Source organism: Muscardinus avellanarius (genome assembly GCF_963383645.1).
Source record: "Muscardinus avellanarius genome assembly, chromosome: 12".
Classification (NCBI taxonomy): domain Eukaryota; kingdom Metazoa; phylum Chordata; class Mammalia; order Rodentia; family Gliridae; genus Muscardinus; species Muscardinus avellanarius.
In genome coordinates, this window is record NC_137798.1 from 30,817,798 (window position 1) to 30,839,495 (window position 21,698).

The 21,698-nt window shown below is 39.0% G+C and overlaps 1 protein-coding gene across 5 annotated transcripts in view; it reads right to left on the reverse strand.

The window, feature by feature from the left end:
- STXBP6 (syntaxin binding protein 6) overlaps positions 1 to 21,698 on the reverse strand; it is a gene marked incomplete at both ends in the record, with an annotated part of 175,531 nt that overhangs the window by 46,808 nt on the left and 107,025 nt on the right. For 3 of the 5 annotated variants that reach the window (XM_080708001.1, XM_080708000.1, XM_080707999.1), the window contains 2 exons: positions 5,819 to 5,984; positions 6,904 to 7,034. The exons of 1 other annotated variant lie outside the window; for it this stretch is intronic. In XM_080708001.1, the coding sequence (XP_080564127.1) occupies positions 5,819 to 5,984; positions 6,904 to 7,034 (297 nt within the window). The remainder of the gene's footprint in view (positions 1 to 5,818; positions 5,985 to 6,903; positions 7,035 to 21,698) is intronic. One more of the 5 variants, XM_080708002.1, reaches the window with a different exon arrangement.

A 21,698-nucleotide genomic window follows, 5' to 3' on the forward strand; every position in this document is an offset into this window, starting at 1 on the left:
AGATAGGAGATAATCTGTATCAATCATAGAAATAACAGATTAACAGAGATTACTATAAAAGGCCAGTGTAAATAAAACAGCAATGTGTGAGCTGTGTGGAAATTGTTCATATTTTATTAAGAATAATGAAATAAATAAGACAAAATCTTCCTCGGGGACTTGAATTAACACAAAATGTTCATTATCTAAACGGATGCTCTCCCTGGGACAGACCATGTTTCATTGAAATGAATTAACTGAAATCAAGTTTCTCTTTTGGAATCCAAAGTTCAATTATAAATGTGTTATCACACATATAACAGTATAACAACATCCCTATTTACAATAAATGTAGAAAAAATAAAAAATACAATGTCAGAAGAAGCAAATTCAACTCATGTGAATTTGAGACTTTACTTTTAGGACCCATTGTCATTTGTGATATTATATCACATTTTTGGAGCCGGTTCTGGCTCCAAACCTCTGCTATCAATCCTATAGATTTCTAGATAGCTTAAGGATCCAGTAGACAAAATAAATGGCGTTGTGTTTTGCAAGGGTACTGATCTTTAATGAACTAAGAAAGAAGTAGAGTGGAGATTGGGAATAAGCTTGTTGACTCTGTCTTAAGGTAACTGATGCTCTAACCATGCAGAGAAAACAGCTACAAAGATGCCCACAGAGGCATGACAAGATGCCAGCACTTCTCCCTTTACGCTTCTTGTGACTACAGTCACAATCTCTTTCAATGAATGAGAACCTTCAATTAGCCCCATAGACTTGTATCGGTCCCGGATCCTAGCATGAGATCAAAGTTTCCCAGTTTGTTTCCTGGGGATATGGAGGCAAGAATTTCAGATATGTCAAAGAATTCATTTCATTTCTGTTTAACTGATCTTTTACAAAGAAAAATATTATAATTTGGGATAATATTACACAACCAATAAATATAAAGAGTAGGACTGCATGGGATTGTCAATATTTAAATGAAAATCTTATGTTGAATTGATAATAAAGTGTTGTTTACTGGGCATCAGACAGAGTTGTTTCTAGTTCTTTGACCTTGAAAAAGTCATTTGAAATTTCTGGCTCCAGTTTTCCCAGTGACAGGGCTGGACCAGATACAGACTACCATAGAGGTGCTGTGCATGGCCAGGAGCACAAACTCTCCCCCATGCTTTTATCTAACTAATTCACTGAAATTCTGGGGGACAAGAGCCAATGCTACCCTTTCCCTTTTAAACTCAGGAATGTGCTAGCTAAATATTTTCAGCAATTCCTGCAAAACTCCAGGAGGCACCTTTTGTGCCAAAGATGGTGAAATGGTATTTTCCAAAGTGTACCACTCAGTGCCCCTCAAGAAGATACTTTGAAGTCCACTGAGCCTGCATTGAATCTTATCTCCACTGCTTACTAGAGATATGACCCTTCAAGCTATTTAATAAACTCTCTGATCCTGTTTCCTTCTCTGTGAAATAGAGATAATTTAAGTGTACTCCCAAAGGCTGTTTTAAAGACTAACCAAGATAACATATATAAAGAGTTTAGTGAAGGGTAGCATACCAACACCAATATTAGTTATTATAAATCACAAAATTGTCATATATCACTGAATGATAAACAATTGTGTATAGGATCTGTGGATCAAGTATAAGGAATTGCCAAAAGATTCTGTTGATTCAGAAATAGATTTCATCTGCTGAAAATGGGGCAGGTATGCAAAAGTTAAAGGGTTCAGAATATAGTGATCCCAGAAACACATAATTTTTAAGTCTCAAAATTGTGATAACTGGCAGAAAAGGAAGACTAATCAGAAAACTAATTCATTAGGGTGTGTTGGTACAACTGTTATCAAGGATAAGAAACTGTTTAAATAATAAGACAGATGGAATTCATTAAGGACATGTGTGTTGCCAAAAAATTACAAGCTTAATAAATGATTCCCTTCCTTAGGAATTCAGGACCAGTCACTATTTGACTCCAATGAAGCCGTTACTTAGCTAACTTACACAATAAAGCTATGACTTAGGAATTACAGATTCTCAAAATGATAGAGCTAAGAGATTTGTGAGACCATCTAGCCTACCCTTCACATGTTATATCAGGGAAAACTGAGGTCTAAAGAAGGTGAAACATACCTACAGTCACAACAGATAAAGCCAATTCTGGTACTTGGTCTCATTAATTTATTTTTTTCCCTGACCATAGGAAAGTGATCTTTAGCCTTATCCAATTCACATACTAATAATTTAACCTTAGATCTATGAGTTACCATCTTATCTTTGCATCATCTGGAGTTTTTAAGGCAATTGAAGGTATCTGAAGGATTGGGTTGGTCAATGGTGGACAGAAATGGCTGGGTGTGATGTGGGAGATATGTGGACATTCAAGATGGAAAAGGAAGCATGTACTAGAAATGCAGGAGGTCCCACAGCACTGAATTTGCTTCTAGCTACTTTGCTTTCAGGATGGAGCACGCAGAATGGAATGCTAAAAGGGGATCTTTCTGTAAAGGCAACAGAGATTTTGTCTATTTATTTATTTATTTAGATTTTTTTGTGGTGTTGGAGATTGAGCCTAGGGGCATTCTACCTCGGAGTTATACCCTTACCCTGATTTTATTTTTATTTTGAAACAGAGTCTCAGTAGGCTGATAAGAATATACTTGTTGAGGCTATCCTCAAATCTACTATTCTCCTGTCTCAGTCCCCCAAGTACTAGGATTACAAGGGTGCACCACCACAACTGGCTGCAACAGATTTTAAATTCATAGCAGCAGCCTGTTTTAGAGATATTAGCCATATAAGCTACTGACTTTATTGACATTGCTGAGAAAAATGTTTCACAGCAGGAACTAAAGAGCAGGAAAATAATCTAATTTTAGGCTATATCAGATCTAGCCTAAGATATAATGGGAATTAAGGAGAGCTGAAGTTTCCTACCCAACTTTCCATTCACTGAAAACACAGCCCTTAGTGGGCCTAAGCCCAGGGTACTTTGACCTTTTATCAAATTGATTAAGTCTGGATTTTCAAAGCAGGATTCATTTGAAATCCATGCTAATGGAACTCAAAGACAAGCAGGAATAGCAACTATGATATCAGACAAGTTATACTTCAAGCCCAAGCTTATCAAAAGAGAGAAGCAGGTTATTTTTACTGGTAAAAGGAACAATCCAGCAAAACGAAATAACGATAGTCAACATTTATGCCCTAAACGTAGGTGCAGCTACTTTCATAAAACAAACTCTCTGTGACATTAAGTCACACATAAATCCCAATACAATAATACTGGTAGACTTCAACACCCCTCTCACACTATTAGACCCATCTTCTAGACAAAAGGCCAGTAAAGATGCCTCAGACCTAAAGAACACCATCAACGAAATGGGCCTATTATCATATATAGAATATTCCACCCAATTACAGCAGAGTTCACATTTTTCTCAACTGCTTGCAGAACCTTCTCTAAAATACAAAGTGAGCACTAGCAAATTAAAAAAAATGTTACATACTTCCCTGTGTCTTTTCAGACCATAATGGAGTGAAACTAGAAATCAACTATAAGAAGACCCAGAGAAACTACATAAACATGCGGAAACTGAACACCATACTGCTGAATGAAGAATAGGTCATAGAAGAATACAGGTGAAATAAAGAAATTTCTAGAAACAAATGAAAAAAGAGATACAACATATCAAAACCCCTGGGAGACTTTGAAGACAGTATTGAGAGAAAAATTCATAGCACTGAGTGCTCACATAAGAAAAACAGAAAATCATCAAATAAATAACCTAATGACACACTTCAGAGCCCTTGAAAAACAGGAATAATCTAACCCCAAAGCCAGTAGAAGACAGAAAATTATTAAAATCAGAGCAGAAATCTATGAGATAGAGAATAAAAAAATACAGAAAATCAACAAAACCAAAAGCTGGTCTCTCAAAAAAATTAGCAAGATAGATAAACCACTAGCCAACCTAACTTAAAAAAAATCAACCCAAATTATGAAGATAAGAGATGAAAAAGGAGATATTGCTACTGACAATGTAGAAATCCAGAGTATTATCAGAAGCTATTTTGAAAAACTATACTCCAATAAAGTGGAAAATGTGGAAGAAATTGGCAATTTTCTAGATAAATACAATCTTCCTAAACTGAGTTAAGAAAATAAAGAAAATTTAAACCAACCAAAAGCAATAAAAAGCCTACCATCAAAGAGAAGCTTAGGACCAGATGGTTTCCCAAGTGAATTTTATAAAACTTTTATAGAAGAGCTAATCCCAATACTCCTCAATCTATTTTGTGAAATAGAAAAAATGGGACTCTCCCAAATACATTCTATGAAGCCAACATCACATTCATACCAAAACCAAATAAAGACAGCTCAAGGAAGGAAAACTACAGGCCTATATCTTTGATGAACTTGGATGCAAAACTGCTAAACAAAATACTAGCAACATGCTAGCATATATGACTACAATGCACCAATAAAAAAATTTAAAAAATGGAAAACCACTGGTGGCAGAGACATGTTGGAGAGCTACAACTCAGTATTTTCCTAATGCGTTAGTGTTTGATATTTCTTTCCCTTTAAACATCTAATTTTCACTTTTGTACCATAGGAAGTGGCCACTTTGAAGCAAATAAGCACCACTTGTCACTCTTTCATTTTTCTAGGACTAAACAGAGAAGTTATAATAAAAGACTAAATGGCTAAGAAGGATGTTCAAGGTTCTTACAATACAAATAACTTCCTGTTTCAAAGGAATACAAACACTTCCATGTACAATAATAAATTGGACTGTCTCCTTCATACAACATCTAGCAGACTAATGGCAAAGTGACAGTGTGTACATCAGTTCCTAGGATAGAATCGTAAAGTCAACCCCCTCTTTATATGAAAGACCAATGATATAAAAAAACTTTCCCTCCACTCGCAGAGTTGGGAGTGACTGGCAAGGCTTTCAATGAATTCCCTAAGAAGACTCGCCACCTAATTAGTGCCCTCTGTGTTTGTCCTTGTAGCCAATGCTGGTAGCCACCCATATCACTGACATATAGCACTCATCCTAACTCATTTTTATGTGCCATTCAAAGATGAAGAAGGAGATCCTATAGAGGAGCAAATAAGGTGACCTAACTGAGGGGATGGGAGGGGGAAGAGGGAAACTCTCTAAAGCACATGATGTACTTGAACATATCAAAGTCAATCACTAAGCCAAGCATGGGGATGAGGGATGGTGAGGGAATGGGGTGGGGACTGGGTAAAGGCTATTTGGGTGATGTAAGCACGTATGTCGACAGAAGTCTTTTATCCCATTAAGATGTATGACTACAATGCACCAATAAAAAATTTAAAAAAAACAGCCCCCAAATAAAGAATAAAAATGAGACTGTCTATTGTTGAAAAGAAAGGGGTAACGTCTATTGAAACTTTATATTAGTATTTATAAAATATCTTGAGAAATGATAGGAAAAAGGAACCCAGAAAACAGTGTTCTTGTGTGAAGTTATAAAAAAAGGTAGTTTAAACATACATATATATAAACAGAGAGAAAAGTCTTTCTAATAAAGGGATAGGCTTGTTCTCATACTACAAATCTTAGCTAAGTGGCTAATTGTTTTAAAAAAAGACCAGCTTTTGCATAAGAGTGAAAATATGCTACTATGTCTAGATTTAGCATACAAAGAACTCCCAAGAATGGTCACATGCTGTCTGGTACTGAACATGTTGCTTCTTTTGTTTGTGTGTAATTATGTTGCTGAACACCTAACTTTTTACATAAAAATGAGTTTAAGGAAGCAGGATGACTGAAGTCGCATAACTGTTTACTCACCTCCCATAATTTTGGATTGGCAGTTGATAAACTCTGGCTTCCTGTCCGTGAGGTACCGCTGGCAGGTGTGGTGGAGGATCTGGAAGAAGGTGCATTTTTCTGAGGCTGTGCTGGCTACCCACTGGTCAAAAGCATTTTCAAACAACAAATCAAACTCTGCAGAATCCTGGAAAACACAGTGAAATAACTACTGAACTCAATCTATAAAAACGGCCGCTTCCAGCTTTTCCGCATCAAAAGACTCAGATTTAACACGAATACTATGGCACTAATCCTGAGGCTCATCTCTATTATAACCCAAATGAAAAGGAGGGACTTCCACACCTCTCACTTTATCCAAATCTTATAGAATTTACAGATGTCCATAGGAAGCTACTATCACAGAAGTTGGGATAGTCTTACTACACAGTGACTTGGGTCAGAATTCCAACCATGTAGTTTCTCTCCAATTACTTGGAAAAAGGTGGCCTTCAGGTTCTCAGAAATTACCTCTAGTAATTTTCCCCCTAACCTTTGGTAGGATGATTCCCCCTTGTATCAATTTATATTTTGTTTTTCTTCATTATTGATGTTTTGGAGTGGGTGTGTGTGTGTGTGTGTGTGTGTGTGTGTGTGTGTGTGTGAATACAAAAGAGCTGGTGCTTTGAATAGATAACTATACCATGTTTCTCTCATTAAATCCAATGGAGTCCAAGTACATAATTTTCAAGGTGCCTTAGTTATTGGATTTTTGGTGGATAGTCCTTATCCTTGGTGGCATTCAGAGATAAATGAAGCTTTAATAAAAATGGTGTTTTAGTTCTGCTAACTGGACCTGATTATCTGAACATGCCCTTTGGTGATAGACATCACTAGAAACAGCATTTTTGTTATACACAACCCTTTAGGTTCTTCCATCAAATGTAATAAAAAGCTCTGTGATTTCCCAGAGGAAGGAAAGAGGCACCAGAAAGTTTCACTCATAACTGAAATCGAGAAATAGCCTTAATAAGAATGATTGAAACCCCCACCACCACAACCAAGGTCAATCAGAGTGTCATCTTGTGCAGAGAATTCCCTTGGTCAGCACTGGACAATTCACTCACCCGATTAGGATCGATACCATTAACCTGGCGAAGCTGTTCGAGCATCCACTGTGATCTCCGCACAAATGATGTGGAGCCTTCAAACTGTTTGACCTTCGTGATGGATGCCTGTGTGGGCTTCTTGTTTGTCACTGCCAAGAAAAGAACCCTCAGATTAGTGGGTCTTCAGGGTGATTAATTTCCTCATTTAGTGTTATTTCTATGACACCTACCACATATATGCATAATGAGAGGAAGAGGAAGAGAATGTAAATGAAGGTGAGCCTTTGGTGGGGATGAATGCAAACAAAACAGATGTTCTAATCTCTCAAGCAGTTTGTTTATGTGCTTATTTGGTGCTGGGGTGGATCCCAGGGCCTCATGCATACTAGGCCAGCGCTGTACCACTGATCTACTTCTCCAGCCCCATGAAGCCATTTATACCATAACTGTAAAAGCACCTCCATTTACATCTTCAGCCAGTAAAACTGAGAATGACTTAATGGAATGACACCAAGCACCCTGAATAGACATCACAGTGCGTAATTACAGCTCACAGAGAAAGATGCACGCAGGGCCACACACTGTTCCTTAGGAAGGCTAAATTTTAAAGGGAGTGAAGGTTGCTGGCTCCTTGGAGAACTGTAATGCTTTTTTTTTTTTTTTCAGTTTTATAGTCTTGTGTGAACATCTGAGGCTTTAGTGATAAAGAGTAATACCTCACCTCAAATAAGTAAACAAACAAATAAACAATAGAAAAAGAACTATTTGGCTTTACAACATCAGTCAGTTTGTATCGAGTTTGCGTCTGATTATGATTGTGTCTGGCATTCCAAGCACGTCCCCTATATATGAATTCTTGAGATCATTACACTAACAGGAGCAGGATGGTCCCTGTCCCCAGCTCCAGCTGTTCTTCCTCTTCTGTGCTGTAAAGGGACCTCATCACCACTCAGACTCACATTAAGCACTAGGGAAGAGGCACCTGAACTTTTCTATATCCGCTCTATGATGTAAAGACACAATAGTGGTGGGAGGGGTAATTCAGGGTTGTAACAGAGCTTTCCTGAAAGCGCCTCCTGAGACCTGGATGAAGAAATTACTTAAGATTCAACAAGAATGGTGCCATGGAGGAAGGAAGGCAAGTGGAGAGCACCAGGGGTGGCAATGAATTCTGTCCTAATCAGTGTTATGCATAAGATTGCATCTGTAAAGTCAGGCGTGGTGGTGCACGCTTGTAATCCCAGTGCTTGGGAAGCTGAGACAGGAGGATCATGGTTTGCAGACAGTCTCAGCTACTTAGTGAGGCTCTTTGCAACTCAGTGAGACCCTGTTTCAAAATAAAGATTAAAAAATAAGGTTGGAAGTGTAGCTTGAAGGTAGGATGCCCCTGGGTTCCATCTCCAGTACTGCAAAAACAAAACACACACACACACACACACACACACACACACACACACACACACACGAGAAAACATTCTTGAGGAATGAGGGGACGGACAGCACTTGCTCCAGTCACAGTTGGTGAGGTGAATTCTCTATGGTTTATGCATTCCTCAGTCTTTTACAGTTTCTGTGTCTGGGGTCACTGAAATTGGAGAGCAGAGACCAGCATAAAAGAAGGAAAGACAGCCTCTCTGACTTTAGATATGGTGAGAAATAAACTTACAATCCTAGCACTAAAAACTGTCTTTTGGCCCCAATACAATCTTCTCCCTTTACCCCTAATCAGAGTTTAGCAAATTCTTTTAGCTTCAAATAATGCTTTAGTTTATGACTCATTATTTGTTATATTTGGCTAAAAGTTTCTGAACATTTTACACCAATTACATTTACTTTTGTGATTAAAAAGTCATCAGTCATCATCCCCTTAATACCCATGATCAGAGTAAATTTTATAGTCTTCTGTCACAAATGGCTTCTATGAACAGGCTCCAGGAAATAACCATAAGAAATAACCATTCACCTAAATAAATTCAGGCAATATTATCAGTGTGCCCTGGGTGCTATCCATTCATTTAATTTATTTATTATTTTATTTATTTGTGTCTCAGATGGCACAAAAAGAAGACCTAATAGGTGTTTCTGATAGTTGTACCCTGCTCTTGCATTTTAATATTAAAGGAAACAACACACCTGGAATATATGCAGACCCAAAATGTGCTTAAAAGATTAAAGAAAGAATGCTTTTCAATAACAGGAAAACATGGGTTCCTGTATTAGACACACACCCCTAAACACACAAAGAGAATTTCCTCCCTTGTTATGTAAATCACATGGCATTTAAGCATCCTGGGAAACTTGAAGTCTTTCTTTCTAACTTCAGTTAAAGTCATTATGAGCTCCTGTTTTTATTTCTGGTCATTTGTTTCCAAGAAGTTTACAGCATTATAAAAGCTCAAACACAATGCAGGACCACTGTATATTCCTGGCATGTTTCAGATTCGCATTTCAGGGAGGTAAGTTTCATTGGAAGTTTGTAATTGAAATGAGACAGGCAGGAACCCCACCCACGATGACAAATGTCCCTGCAGAATTCCTCCGCTGGGACCACACTGTAACGTGGTCATTTTAAAAGAGACAGTTACAACTCTATCCATTCCTGCCCTTTTTTTTGCTATTTATTTCTTGCCCAGTTCTTGGAGTCTGGCTAGTCTTCCTGGGCACTGAGCCCGGTTTGATTTTGATTTAATTTTTGTTTATTGTTATTATCTCCAACATCCCAGTTTCTGTTTTGAAGCAGGTGCCTTATAATTATATTATTACATATGCACTATATGGAATTAAAGTATTTCCTTTTATGAAATCAAAACACTTACACAAATACATCATGGCCAGACTTGAGTACTGTACTTGAGGAACCATGATTTAACCCTTTCCTTTTATTTGAGTCCTTAGCTTATAAAAATGAGTCATTCAAATTCTATATGTCTAGGGAAAAAAACAGCAATTTATGTTCTATTTCCAAAAGGAAGATAATTAAAAGCACATTCTGGAAAATATAGCCAAATTACTTATGTCAGTAATTATAGTGCTGTATGTCCACTACACCCCACTGTAGATCCCCCAGATTCATTATTTTTTCATCATAAGACTAGATAACCAGAATATTTATACTTTCAAAAATCATAGGAAAATACAGATATCTAGGGGTTTGAAGGGGCAGAATGGGTAGGACACACCCAGTTAATACTGCAGAGCACCCGGAATCAACCCAGTCCCCTGAGTCTCCACCCTGACCGCACATCGGACTCATCTGAGAGTTACTACAGCATCACCCTGAGCTGTGTGAACTGGAAGCTCTGTGGGTGTAGCTCTGGATCTCATATTTTAAGTCTTCCCAGGTGATTTAAAAGCACATGGGCTGCTGAGAACCAAGAAAACTTACACATTTTCTCATTCAACAAATATTTATAGACCATTTAGGTTTTGGCTGGAATTTAAAGGTTGAATAAGGTATTTTCTGAATCAAGAACTTGGCAATAAGAATTGTGCAAAAGAAGCTGGGTATGATTGTGCATATTTGTAGTCCCGGCTATTGGATAGGCCAAGGCAGGAGGGTCAGAAGTTTGAGGCCAGCCTGGGCAACTTTTAAGATACTGTCTCAAAATAAAATGGGCTGAGGATGTAGCTCAGTGATAGAGAGCTTGTCTAGTATGGAAGAATGCACAGAACCCTGGATTCAATCTCCAGTGCAAAACCAAAAAAACAAAAAACAAAAACCACCCCAAAACAAACAAAACAAAACAAAAATGCCATGTGAAAGAAGTACTAAAGTATAATAGAAAGTAGGAGGATGTAGAAGTCATCTGAAGTTTTGGGGTGGGGGCTTTAAGAGCCAAGGTGGAGTTAAGAAAAGTCAGAAAGGATTAATGAAACAGCCACATCTCAGGCAATATATCATCATCCCTAGTATGGACTTCTATGACTTTCTTCAAACTGTCCTCTGACTAGCTTGTCCATTAAAACTTAAATTGAAAACTGAATTACCTTTTTAAAATTATTTTTAAAAAATTTTACTGGTGCATTGTAGTCATACATCTTAATGGGGCACAAGATGGTGGAGGCATGTGATGTGAATTACCTTTTATAAACCCAGTGCTGGGCGTGGTGGCGCATGCTTATAATCCCAGCATTTGGGAGGCTGAGACAGGAGGATCGTGGTTCAAGGACAGCCTCAGCTACTTAGTGAGGCCCTTTGCAACTCAGTGAGACCCTGTTTCCAAATAAAGAATAAAAAGTAGGGCTGGGGGTGTAGCTCAAGGTAGAATGCCCCTGGGTTCCATCCCCATTACTGCAACACACACACACACACACACACACACACACACACACACACACACACACACACCCCAGTGGTATCCCAAAGCCTTAGAATAACATGCAAGTCCCTATGAAACCCTGGTAGCCTGGCCCTTGGGAGCCTCTCCAAGCTCACGTTATTCCTTTCTGTCCAACAAGCTCCAGCCATCTACCACCCCAGGGAAACAGCAGCCCCTGGCCACCTCAGCCCCGCACTCGCTGACCCTGCATGCACAGCTCTTTCCCTGCTTTCCCTGTGCTTGCCGCTTCCCTACTATTCAGATTTCAGCTAACAGGTCAACATCAAAGAAAAACATTTTTATGATCATGTTATCCAAATAGGTTTCAGGGGGAGGAATGTTATGTCTTTCACTTTACAACATTCATTGCAAAAATGGGTCCATTTCAAGCCTGGGTGTAATATTTGATGTTTGTTTCTCTGATAGACTTGTGAAGAACAAAAAACAGACTGTTATCATGTCCTTCATTCCTAAAACATGGAAGATGTGGATAAATCTACATGCAGATCTTCTAAGCTACTTCTACTAGTTTGTGATGTTGGGCCCAGTATATTGACACAGTACTTTTAAAGAAAAAATAAGTTTTAAAAACTCCTGTTAGCTGGGCCATGATGGCACATGCTTGTAATCCCCACGCTTGGGAGGTGGAGACAGGAGGATCTCGAAGGTTGGAAGCCAGCTGCGCTGGCTTAAGAGACCCTGTTTCCAAATGAAAATATAAAATGGGTCTAGGAGTGTACCCTGGAGGTAGAAGGGTTTCCAGGAACCCCATTACCACCAAAATAAAATAAAATAAAATAAAATAAAATAAAATAAAATAAAAATCCTGCTTATGTAGATTCTGACACACACCCCCCCTCCCCGTCTCTTGTGGGTCTGGGGATGGAACCCAGGGGCATTTGACCACCAAGCTACACCCTCTGCCCAGTTTTTGTTCTTTATTTTGAAACAGGGTCTCACTAAGTTGCGGAGGGCCTCACTAAATAGCTGAGGCTGTTCGTGAACCGCGATTCTCTGGTCTCAGCCTCCCAAATGCTGGATTACAAGCGTGCACCACCATGCCCGGCTTGACTTTCTTTCTTGAAATCGAAAATAATCTGTGATAGAGAATGATTGCCACTATCCTCCTGTTTATTTTTAGACAAGGAGACTGAGGCACAGAAAGCAATGACTTGCCAAAAACATACCATGAATCACTGAAAAAGTAGCAACTTAAATGATGAATTTCAAGTCCACTGCTCTTTTCAGTATAAATTTTTCCTGCAATGTCAAATGTCACATTTTATTGGGTATGAGATGCTCATTAAAAGAGGATTAACAAAATCATTTATTCTTAATAATGATACGACTTGCTGTGATTTTTATAGCTCCCTGAACTGTTATTTCCTTAATATTTCTTTTCTTCTTAAGTAAGTTAAGGAAAGACACAATATATTAAAGTCATAAATAGATACACAGTGTTGCTTGTATTAAATAGAAAATAATGTAAAAATACCTGGGCATGGTGTCACATGCCTATAATTCCAGTACTTGGGAGATTGAAACAGAAGGATTACAGGTTCAAGGCCAACCTCAGCAACTTAGCTGTTTAAAAATAAAATAGAAAATAGGGCTGAGGATGCAGCTTGGAAGTAGAATGCCTCTAGGTTCAAATGAAAGGAATAAAATATTATATTAAAACATAAATAAATGATTCATTTTAAACTAGAAAGAGGTTGGCCTGATTAAATGTATGATTAGCAGGTGGAGACAGGTGTTGAAGATTACTGAAATATAGGTGCTCTCTTACATATAATAAAACAAACTGGAGAAATGGCTTCTCCAGGACTGCTGTGTTGTGTATGTGGGACTCACTCAGCAGCTCAAGTTTTGGGGGTATCCAAGCTTAAGGCCTCCTTCCCATCCACTCCCACTTCTATGGCTGTGGCTTCCTGCACTGGCATGAGAGGCAGTCAGGAGCAAGGAAGCAGCCAATTCCAGGTCATTGTGCTATCAGCTCTGGGAAAAAATATGGTTTTCATGGCTTCATGTCTGTCTTATGACCTTCATGTAGACTTGATCCTGCATCCTGACTACAGTTATGAAGCAGTGATACAAACTATTCTGTCCAGAGCAGCAGCAGCAGCAGCAGCAGCATCAAGTAGTGAAATTTATTCAAGTAGTGAAACATCTCCATCTCACAAAGAGGTATTTTTTAAAAATGGCCCAATTAGCCGGGTGTTGTGGCGCACACTTGTAATCCCCATGCTTGGGAAGCGGAGACAGGAGGATCGTGTAGGTTTGAAGCCAGCCTTGCTGGCTTAAGAGACCCTGTTTCCAAATAAAATATAAAATACGTCTGGGAATGTAGCCCAGAGGTAGAAGGGTTCCGTCCCCAGTACCATGAAAAAATAAAATGGTCCTATTATAAGACAGTTGAGAAAAATAAAATCAGATACCTGGCTCTAATGGCAACGTGGAGATAACTGCACTGGCCTTGACTGTGCACATCAGAAAACACTATTTCATTCAAAACAGAATGGAGGATTCTTAGAAGAATGGGAACGAACCTACCATATGATCCAATAATACCACTTCTGTTTATCTACCCAAAAGAATGGAAACTAAACTACCAAACTAATGCATGTATATCTATGTTTATAGCTGCACAATTCACAATTGCCAAACTATAGAACCAGCCAAGATGTCCATCAACAGATGAATGGATTACAAAACTATGGAATATGTACACAATGAAATTTTACTCAGCCATAAAGAATAACACAATTACATCATTTATAGGAAATGGATGGAATTGGAAAGCATTATGCTAAGGAGATAAGTCAATCACAAGAAATAAGAAATTAGATACTCTCCCTTAATATGCAGAAGCTAGGGAGAAAATGGGTCATAGGAGGAACTCTAGATGAAGGAGAAAATACAGAGAAAATAAGATGACCCAAATGAGGGGAATGGGCGGGGGAAAGAGGGAAATTCTCTAATGTACATGATGTAAATTAACAAACATAACAAAGTCAATCACCCAACCAAACATGAGGAGGGAGGGGGGAGAGAATGGGGGTAGGAACTGTGTAAGGGCTAAGTGAGTGATGTGTGCATGTATGCCTCTACCATCTTGCACTCCATTAAGATGTAGGACTACAATCCATCAATAAAAAGAAAAAAAAAATTAAAAACCCAACAAGCCAGCTACTAACAAGCACCACTATTCTGATCAGCATTCTTGTAGCTATAATCTAAAAGACTGACCATATATCTTCGAGGAAAGAAGATTTATTTTTTTAACTGGTTTAGTCCACTTGAAGCTGGGGACCATGGATCTCAGTGCATATGTTGACTGTGTTCACATCATGGAGGCCGGAAGCAAGAGAGAGAGAGAGAGAAGGGGAGGAGGAGCCATTTATAATTTTCAAGGCTGCACCACCAGCTCCTCCTTGAACTGCACCCTGTGGGCCTGCCTGGTACCACCCAGGTAAATCAATTACAATGGATTTATCTACTTCTGGTATTACAACCCTCGAGACTCAATTAAATTGTCTTCAAACTTTAATAAATGAGATCTTTAGGGGACATTTTATACCCAACTAAAACAACCACCTAATCTTAAACAAGTCTTGCAGCAAGTCAGGAAGGTGGATTTGGTGGACCGATTTTTAAAAAAGGGAAAGACAGAAATACACGTTACTTGCATAATATGCAAAAGAGAAGAGGTCATACAGATTATTCTGTGGAGGATTCTCCACATCCAAGCCCAGTGGTGAGAGATCCTTTCTTTTTCCCAGAAAGGCACTCTTTCCCAACCATCTCATTATTCACAGCATCACCTCTCAACTATTCCTAAAGAGAAACCCTGTTTAAGACACAAATTACTGTTTCAGCCTTACAGTATCTTTTCAAGGAAACAAATAATAAGCATATAAACAAAATGACCACTCACCACCTTTATATCCCTTCTATCTCATATTTCACAGGTATTATACATTTACTAACATTTGCACAAATATTTCCTTTACCTGTTGGGCTTAAATAGAAAGATTTTATAACTTTATATGGCTATTTTTATAAATTAAGAAATCAAGTGTGATAAAGAACAAATAATATCCACATTAAAGTTTCACGTTAAGAGTAGGCAGCTAAAATGCAGAACCTGCCAACCTATTTACCTAAGATGCCTTAAAAATTTAACCATGCAGAGTTCTATCATGACCTTACAGTTGAATGAAGGTCAGTGTTTGTGGTGTGTTTCAGCTTCTGGCTCAGCTGGAGTCTAATGGCCAGATATTTTTATTTCAAAACTGCTGAAGAGAAATAAACAACTTGGAGCAAGAATAAAAGCAGTGTTTACATAGACTCTTACCGGTGCTGCTCCTTGACTGTGTCTTAGGTGACTGAAGGAGAGAAAAAGATAAAAACCTCAGCTGGCATGGTGATGCCCAAAACTTAGGAGGCTGAGACAGGGGGACTGCAGATTTGAGGCCAGAATTAGCAACCTAGCAAGGCCCTCCGTAATTTATGAGACCCTGTTTCAAAAAAAAATTAAAAAGGCTGGCAGTTTTGCTCTGAGGTAAAATACCCCTAGGTTCAATACTTTGTGCCAAAATAAATAAATAAATAAACAAACAAATAAAACTCTGAAATGTGGCCTTAGGAAGAAGTAAGAGCAAAGTGGATCATGGCTTCTTGGTACTAATGTAAGGGAAAAGGCTGAGGTGAGAAATGCTTATTTGAAAGTGGTTTTCTTCCTGCTCTTATAAAACTCTAATGTATGGTAATTCTAGGTGAATTTCATAATATGTATGAGAAATAAATATTAGGTCTGAGGCTGTGTCAGTAATTTCACCAGGTGATATGGATGAATGTTAATAAAGTTTAAAAGCAGAAATATCTAGATTATTTCAAATGCTTTCAAAACAGGGAAACATCATCCTTGCTGAAGTCAGTGGGAAATGAGCATGGTGCTCTCTACCAGGACTGATTTTTTTTTTTAAATTTGGTTTTCACACTCTTTCTCAAAGAGTGTTATACCTTAGGGACATAGTAAATGTTTAGACTCCACAGGTGATGTAATCTGAGTTCTCAAACCAGATCAGTTCTTGAAATGGACAGATTTGTCTTTAGGGCTCTACTTCTCTTTGTGACCTTCTTCTCATCTTAGGAACTGGAGGCTCTCTTAAGAGATTCCTGAATAGACCCCAATGGGTCTGGCAGGGAATTCTTGAATCTGCATGTTTTTAGGAAAGAATGTTTTATTCAGAGGAAAAGCAACAAAAGTAGTGACATTTTAGTCATGAGCTTTAAGTCAGTGGAGACGAATGTAGGATGCCCTTAAACAGTCCATGCTTTCTTTGTGTCAAAGGTGAAGGAAGGCATAGAATCAGTGCATGGGGCCTTAAGGAAGTAGACTCCCTCAGCCTCTTGAAGGGCGAATCACAGAGAAAGAGGTCTCCATTTGAAAGATTCCTGGATTTTCCTTGTGTTTCCAACTACATCACATTCTCATCTACAAATAGGAAGCAGAGGAGAAAGGGGAGGAGGAGGAGGAAGAAATGGTGATGATGATGATGATGATGATGGAAAACCTAAGAAAATTTCTCCAAAGAAATACCAAAAAAGAAACCATTTGTATGGAAAACTTCTTTATAAATAAATTTGGATATGTACTTTAGTAAAAAGAGAATAAGAAATATCATGCATTAAGCATTCTTTAGAAAGGCTGTCTTTAATGTATGGGTAGAGAGCCATGTCCATGGCAGTCAACTCTACATGGATAGGCAAGAGGTCACCCTATAACAACTCTGCTGGAAATTACTAGACTGTTTTAATATTTTCAAATTACCAACAAGGAGGCAGCATTACCACTGGAACAGACAACTTCAATGTCATAGGCCCACATGAGATGTAGTTGATACATGGAAAATCTCATTTCTTCTAATTTTATCTTCTTTATATATACAAAATATGGCCGGGTGTGGTGGCACACACTTGTAATCCCCGCGCTTGGGAGGCAAAGACAGGAGGATCACGCTGGTTCGGAGCCAGCCTCGCTGGCTTAAGAGACACTGTTTCCAAATAAAAAAATATAAAATAGGTCTGGGAGTGTAGCCCGGAGGTAGAAGGGTTTCCAGGAACCCCAGTACCACCAAAGGAAAAAAATGTAGATTTTTATTTTTAAAAAGTATTCTAAGTCAATGGGATACTTTTATTTATAGCAAATCAGTCTCAGATATTAGATCTTAAGCCTGAAATCAGAAAGTTTAACCTCAGAAGGCTTGAGTTCCCCACTGCCCTTCCTAGTCTTCTATATTATTAATTGATACACAGCATTAAATGATATACGCATGAATAAATGAGAGAAAAAATGAATGACTTCTCAATGAAATGAAAAACTGTTCTTGTTCAAACTAGAAACCGTGAACAAATAAAAAACTTATTTCAGGTTAAACTGTTTCAAAATTAAGCCAGTTTTATGGGATTTATACATTTTCTTACTGAAAAAGAGGGAAATCCTAAGAACTACCGGAAATTGAGAGAAAAAAGCAAGAGCCAAGAAATAAAAGAAATATCAGTTGACTAGAAGGAGAGGAATTTAGAGTTTAAAACCTCTTATAACATTCTCTTTTCCTGCAACTTTATCATTATTTCTCCCTGAAAACAGATTTTCAAATTGAGATTCAGCAACCCAAGGCTTCCCATTGTGTTGATTTCTTAACTTTCTTAGATAATTCTCTGTGGTCCTGCAGAGAAAACCAATTTGATTTCATTTTGGGTAAAGGGGAAATGAAACACACAATAAATTATAAAATGTAGTTGGTATTATTTATTGCAACTTTACAATTTACATGTAAAGGATATACCATGTCTGATTCATGTAATGTAACCTTGAAACAAACAGCCAAGGAAGCTGTTTTTCCCCAAGTCAAGGAGGTAAATGCCCAGAGACGTGACAATGATGATGATTTATGAAGTAGATTAATTTCAATATCAACAACTGTAATATGCAATGAAAGTAATAGAAGGGTTAACTACCAGTCATAAAGTTTTATTTTGTTCTTACTTCCTCAATTCTGGAAAAAGATGTAAACATCGTTTTTGATCTATTCTTAGGAGAGATTTACAAACAGTTTCAAAAAACAAAGGCATCAAAGCAGCAGCTACCTGACTCAAGAATAAATTGAATTTCTCTACAAGAGGCTCAAAGGCTGGGGATAAAATGTGAGGCAGAGTCCTTTAATGTTATACTTCTTTTTAGCATTATCACTATATATTGAAAAGGGTAGGCCAAGCTGTAAGTCTCTTTAGGAAAATGTCATACATGGTAGAAATTTAGTTTATCTTTTACCTAGGAGAGCTGAGGCAAAACATTTCTTAGAGTTTAAATACCCTTTACAATAAGAAGAGATGGGAGCATTTTCCCACTGCAGCTATGGAAGGGAGCATTCACTCCCCACTGTATGAGGTCTGGTCCTGTGCGCTCTTGTGCTATGATACCATATACTCTACTGTGAGAAAGATCTTTCTAATAGAACCATGGAAGAATGTTATGTGGCTATTGATCTCCTTATGTGAGAAGAGTACGAAATGGAGGGAGGGAGGGAGGAAGGAAGAGAGGGAAGAATAGAAGGATAGAGGGAGAGAAGGAGAGAGAGAGAGAGAGAAAGAGAAATCAAGTAAGAAGAACAAGAAGGGAGAAAGGGATGGAGAGAAAAGAAGGGATGGAGGGAAAAGTGTGGTGGCACGTGCTCGTAATCCCAGCACTTGGGAAGTTGAGACAGGAGGGTCACAGGTTTGTGACCAGCCTCAGCTACTTAGTGAGGACCCTGTTTCAAAGTAAAAAGGATAAACTAGGGCTGGGGGTGTAGCTCAGAGGTATACTGTCCCTGGGTTCAATCCCTAATACCACCAAAAAAAACCCACAAGAAAAAAGAGAGAAAAAAAGGGGAAAGAAAGAAGGAGAGAGGGGAGAGAGAGAGAGAGAGAGAGAGAGAGAGAGAGAGAGAGAGAGAGAGAGAGAGAGAGAAGAGAGAGGAGTTAAAACTTGAAAGAGGCAGATTGAAAGAGGCAGATTAAGACAGACCATTTTTCCAATGAGCCAGGTACTAAACATATAATCTCAGTAGGTTTTTGGAAAAATCAAAGCTGTTATTACTTAGTGACCTCAAGCTGTCAAATATAATTGCATCTATCAGTCAAGCAAAGGCAGATTTATCTGCTTTCTCTTCACCACCACCACTTACTCAATACTTTTAATCATACATTTTAAATGAGGATGCAAATCGCTGATATTCTAAAAAAAAGTGTGTGATGTCACTGAGAGCCTGTCACCCTCACTCTTTCCTGTGCTAAACTGGGGGATGAAATTCATCAAAATGTTCTGGTTAAAGCAAAGTTCAACCACATCAGTGAAAATTATCTAAAATTGTACAGGGAAACTCTAGGTAATATCTACTAAAGATAAACACGCAAATACTTGATGGCCCAATAATTCCAGTCCTGCAGCTATATCCAACAGAGACTGGGCTGTGTCCACCCTCTTGCCTAAGTCAACCCAAAGGGGATGATACATGAAACCATGGTTTCTGAGATCCTGCAATCAAGGAGCGGAGGACAGTGCTCCCTGAGAGCCAGGATAGGAATAAAGTGAGCCCTACACTTGTCCAGTGTACTGCTCTGAGTTTCCAGGTTGTGGTGCAGGGAGGAAGTAAACCTAGGCAGAGATTGGCTCACTCGCTGAGTTGGAAGAATGAGCCAAAAACCCAGTAAAGAAGACTGTCTTTCCCAATATCGTTGGGCACGCCAACCAATCCACTGAAGGCCTAGATAGAACACAAGGCTAAAGAAGGGGGAATTTGTCCCCTTTTTTCTGTTTTATTGTGTAAGCTGGCGCATCTCATTTTATCTTCTCTTACTTCTGGACTGGGACTGACACCCTTGATTTCCATGGGTTTCAAGTCTTTGGACTCATACTGAATTATAATGCAAGCATTTCTAGTTCTCCAGCTTGCAGAAGGCAGATCCCCAGACTCCTCGGCCCTCATAATAATGTGAGGCAAGTCTTCACAATAAATTTTCTTCTCTTTTTACACACACACACACACACACACACACACACACACACACACACCTATCTATAAGAACCCTGACTAATACAAACCCTAAGACAACATTTTTCGGGTACCCAAGCATTTGGGAACAACGGTCCACTATAGTTCAGGAGACAGAAGACAGAGGACAGTGGCAAATTAGACCAGATGGCAGCAGTGGATACATGGAGAAAAGGGGGGAAGTCTACTCCATTCTCCAGAGTTATCAACCCTCCAGCTGGAAATCCTCAAGGTTGGTCACCAAGTCCCAGTCATCTTCACACTCTGATACCTTAAATACTGGGGGTCATTGATTATGCAGTGCAACGCGTATCTCCACGCCCATGGGAAATAACCAAGCATTTGCTGCACATATGGATGACTGGTGAGAAATGTCTCACCTACCTATTCTCATTTTTTGGCCATGCCTCTGTTTTTCTTTTTTAAGTCTAGGGTCATTTAAGAGAAAGGGTGGTGGGTGATAAGCAGGCCCACCTGACTACCAAAACTCTTCACATGTGGTGAAGAGCCGCCTCTCACTCAGAAAGCCAGCATCTTTGCAGCTTCATGGCTTCTGCTGCAAATTTCCAAGGTGGAACACATTGTTGTGCATGTCATTAGTATTTATGAAGCAGCTGAGGAATAACTTCTGAGATAAATTATGCCATTTGTGTTAAATGATTTCTTCCTAAGAAAAATCCCTGGGGTCTTTTCCAAAGCACGGCCTTGATGAAGATGCAGAACAGAAGGAGTAAAACACCTGACCCTCTGGTGCTGGAGGAGTGGAAATGTGCTCAGTTTCTTTATTCAATTCCCCACTCACAATTCCCACATCGATCCCGACATAATTGTGCGGGGACAAACCATCTCTAGGGGATGAAGCGCAACCATCGATTCATGAGTTTTTCTTGAATCTCAGCGGGTCATGGTGTCTGCAGGCCTCTATTCAAGTGGCCCCTGGTGTCTTTCCCCTTCCTCAGCTGTAGAGCCTAGAACAAGAGTTCTGAGAAGGCCAATCTCACTCTACTAAGCCATTACTCCAAGGCAATGGGAGGCCGCTGCTCCCAGGAAACACCAAAGGTGGTCACTAAACTTCATTTCCATGGTGCCCAGGAATACAGCCCTTTTAACCTTCTGGCATCTACACTATAGAGTGAGTTCCTTGGGTTTACTGGATGTCACTATATGTATTCCACAAAAAAGGCAAAAGAATTAGATTTTAAAAATGAAAAGCAGGCTGGGTGTGGTGGCGCACGCTTATAATCCCTGCTCTTGGGAGGCGGAGACGGGAGGATCACACAGGTTCAAAGCCAGCTGTGCTGGCTTAAGAGACCCTGTTTCCAAATAAAAAATATAAAATAGGTCTGGGAGTGTAGCCTAGAGGTAGAAGGGCTTCCAAGTCCAGGAACCCCAG